Below are 3,446 nucleotides of genomic sequence, written 5' to 3'. Positions count from 1 at the left end.
TTATATTAAAAATACGATAAATATATATTTAATATCAGATGGGTTTTGTGGATATTATAGTAATTTCAATGGTCTAGCTTCAACTGACTCGTGATCTTAACCACTGAAATACATATTTAACAAAATTTTCGTCGCAAAACCATCATTGTCTTTAATGCAGGATTTAACTCAGGTCTTATAACTTGTTTTGCTGACTAATTTTCAATCTTTAATGTGATTGGTTAATTTCAGTAAACTGATATAATAGGCGAATCAAAATAGAGGTCAATGAAATAGATTCCACCAATCCAGCTATTTTAAGAATCTGAAGATAGGGAAAATACGACATACAAATAACGTGCTCTTAATTCATTTTAGGATTTTCTGTTTATATGACAGTTGTATTGTCTCAATTATGTTAGGATTCCTTAAATATAATTTGAAAGAACACGGTTAAAAGTTTTCATGAGAAACATTGTTAATATTATCTGAATAATTGATTCCATGAACTATCTCGGTAACAAAAATTGAGTTATTTGAATGTGGGACTTATCTACATTGCCTTCGACATTTGGTTAATAAATGTATATTTACTGAATATTTCAAATCTAATGACTATTTCAAAGATTCATTTATTGTTCACAAACAAAAATCAAATATCCTGAAACATTCTGATGATACATTGATGGCTTCAATTGATATACCATTTCTTCATGGATCTAAAGATCGTAATGTATATGCTAATCCGGATGTTTATACTAGTGCTGGAGTTGTTGCCACCACGTATTCACGATTTAAAACGAGCTTTTGGATTGATAGGATTTTACTCATTTTAACTGTATGTATCCCTGTCATTCAAGCATTAGTTCTCTTATTATTGCATGCTCTTCTGGGCGTTACTCGTTGTCTTCCAGATACAAAAGAAAATAAACTTGATTATTACACAATTACAAATACATTTATTGATCGTGCATGTGGTCTACAACTGACTACGGAAGTACTGCAAGGAACAGTTAAACGATTACCACATTCTTTTAAATCTTCAAGTCAAATTAATTCTGAATCAGAAGTAACCAATAAAGAAATTAGTACTATTCGTCTACAGCATGAATGTTATCCATTTGTTTTAATTATATATGCAATAGCAATGTGGATACCTCATTACTTATATCATCGCTCTACAGATCGAACTGCTAGACGTGATTTATGCTTGGTACGTGCCGAATTACATAGTTTCAGAAGAGCTGTTACACAAGAACTTGCTTATTTACAAACACTTGCAACTGCATCAACTGATGTTGGTGCACCAACTGGAACTTTTCTATCACCTACATCAACTATTCCAACAGGTCCTATAATACGTCAAAATGGTTTATATTATCCTCATACTGGAATAGGATATGGTGTACAAAATGATGGAACTAGTGGACGTACAACTGCTGCAACATTTGGTGGTGGGTCAGCTCTATCACAAACAACTGCACCAACTGTGATTCATGCACAACAACAATCTGCAACAATTGGTACAATTAGATGTGGTGGTATTGTTGATAGTCCAACACTTTCACCAGCTATACCAATAAGTTTTGGTGATGCTGATTTATCAGCTCCAGGTTTATTAGATTTACCATGTTTTCATGCATGTCATGCAGATTGGTCATTAAATACTTATTTAGCTGCATGGCAAAATACCGATTTCTATTGGTCAAGATATATAACTAAACATATAGTTTTATTAGTATTTCATGGATGCACTATTTTATTCACTTTTATTATTATTGGTATTTATAAAGGTACACCATTTGCACCATTATTTATATGCCAAATTAATGATTATCAATTATCGAATAAATTATTTATTTGTATGTTACAAACAACCTTTATTGTAAATATGTCTATATTAAGTATAGGCTTTTTAAATTTAACTGGATTAATATTACAAATGATTTATTTCTATGAAAATTTTATACATATATTTTGGTTATTTAATAATAATGGATCTTATATGGGTATAACAACACAACCAAATATTTTTTTAACTGGTGTCGATGAAAGTCGACGATGTTTTTTTGCTGATTATATACGTTTATTAGCTTATACAGCATTTAAAGATACACATTGTGAAATACGTACATTAACTGTTAATTATTCACCATATTTATATTATTCAGATTTTCATTTTCTTTCATTATTATGTAATGAAAATATTCATTTATTTTCAGATTCTATACATATACATTATTGGACTGAACGTTATGCACGTTTATGTTGTAAACATTTTCATCGACCATATTGGGCTATAAGACGTGGTAGTTTAGGACATTTAGTACGTTGTGAAGATTTATCAATGAAATTCAATTTTAGTAAAATTAAAATTCGTGTTGAAGTTAATGATTTTGGTTTTTGAAAATGAATCTTCTCTTTTTTTTTTCTTTTTTAAAGAAAAAAAATACACTAGAATCATATTGTCTCTTGATATTTCTTTTTCTTTTTTAAAGGAAATATAGTAAATTATCATCGCACAAACATATAACATACAGGGAGTCTTATCAAAGTTAAAAAAACAAAACAACAACTCTATTTTATTTCATTTCTTTAAGATTTCCAAATGTGGTTTAATGAAATTATAACAATATTACTTATTATATACATATTAGTAATATACTGTATTGGCTTTGTAATAATAAAAGGTACAGTATTAATTTTATTACATTTAATCATGATACATATTCGCTTGATGTATATTGATTGTTGTTAGTTCTTTTCGAACATTAAACACTTCGTTTAATGTTTAATATAGAACTCAGGAATTTTCAATTTTCTATACAATCATGTATGCTTATAATACATAGATGTATAGATATACATTTATCAGTTGTATTTATTTGCTTATTTTTTCGCTTATTCTATACAACTTCTTCTTTTCGTTTGTTTTTTGTTGTGGTTGTTTTATTCGATACTGTTGAGGGATCTTTGCTTGTTTGTTAGGAATTTTCTCTTAATCTTGTTGTTTGATTACAGTCAATTAATAATAAAAGTAACAATCATAATAAAAATTGATTTACTAACTGGTTTTCTTAAATTCTTTGATGAATTGAATCTTTATTCTGAAAGAAACATATGACACTGTATTATGTATCAATTGTGCATTAGGATCTATCTTATTTGGTCATTGTTCAATCGATGCTTTTTCAGTATACAAAAAAATGATAAGGAATGGATACATTCAGTTTTCATCAAGACAAATTGAATTCTATTATAAAAGTTAAATGTTATCTTCATTGATATTTATAGTTTTAGTCAGCCAAATCATTAATCAGCCTCAATTTATGATGAAACATCTTTTTTCAAACAATATTGATTTTATAAAAATTACCTTTGATCTAACCAAATAATGATAAAACTGATCAATGTTTTGACCAATCTCTAGCTATGCAAGAGTTAATGCAACGCAATATATTCCTCAA

At 28.2% G+C, this 3,446-nt stretch overlaps 1 protein-coding gene across 1 annotated transcript; it reads left to right on the top strand.

The window, feature by feature from the left end:
• The first annotated feature begins 363 nt into the window (after window positions 1-363).
• Window positions 364-3,039, top strand: MS3_00003678 (uncharacterized protein). The gene has a single exon (XM_051211540.1). It carries the CDS (start codon window positions 665-667, stop codon window positions 2,384-2,386), a length of 1,722 nt encoding a protein of 573 aa, XP_051071607.1. The 5' UTR covers window positions 364-664; the 3' UTR covers window positions 2,387-3,039.
• The last annotated feature ends 407 nt before the right edge of the window (window positions 3,040-3,446 follow it).

Source organism: Schistosoma haematobium, chromosome ZW (genome assembly GCF_000699445.3).
Source record: "Schistosoma haematobium chromosome ZW, whole genome shotgun sequence".
NCBI lineage: Eukaryota > Metazoa > Platyhelminthes > Trematoda > Strigeidida > Schistosomatidae > Schistosoma > Schistosoma haematobium.
This window is presented reverse-complemented; position numbering and strand designations above follow the sequence as displayed.

Bases quoted from the DNA above. Each gene is read 5' to 3' on its own strand.
- MS3_00003678 (XM_051211540.1), top strand. From the start codon at position 665: ATGGCTTCAATTGATATACCATTTCTTCATGGATCTAAAGATCGTAAT.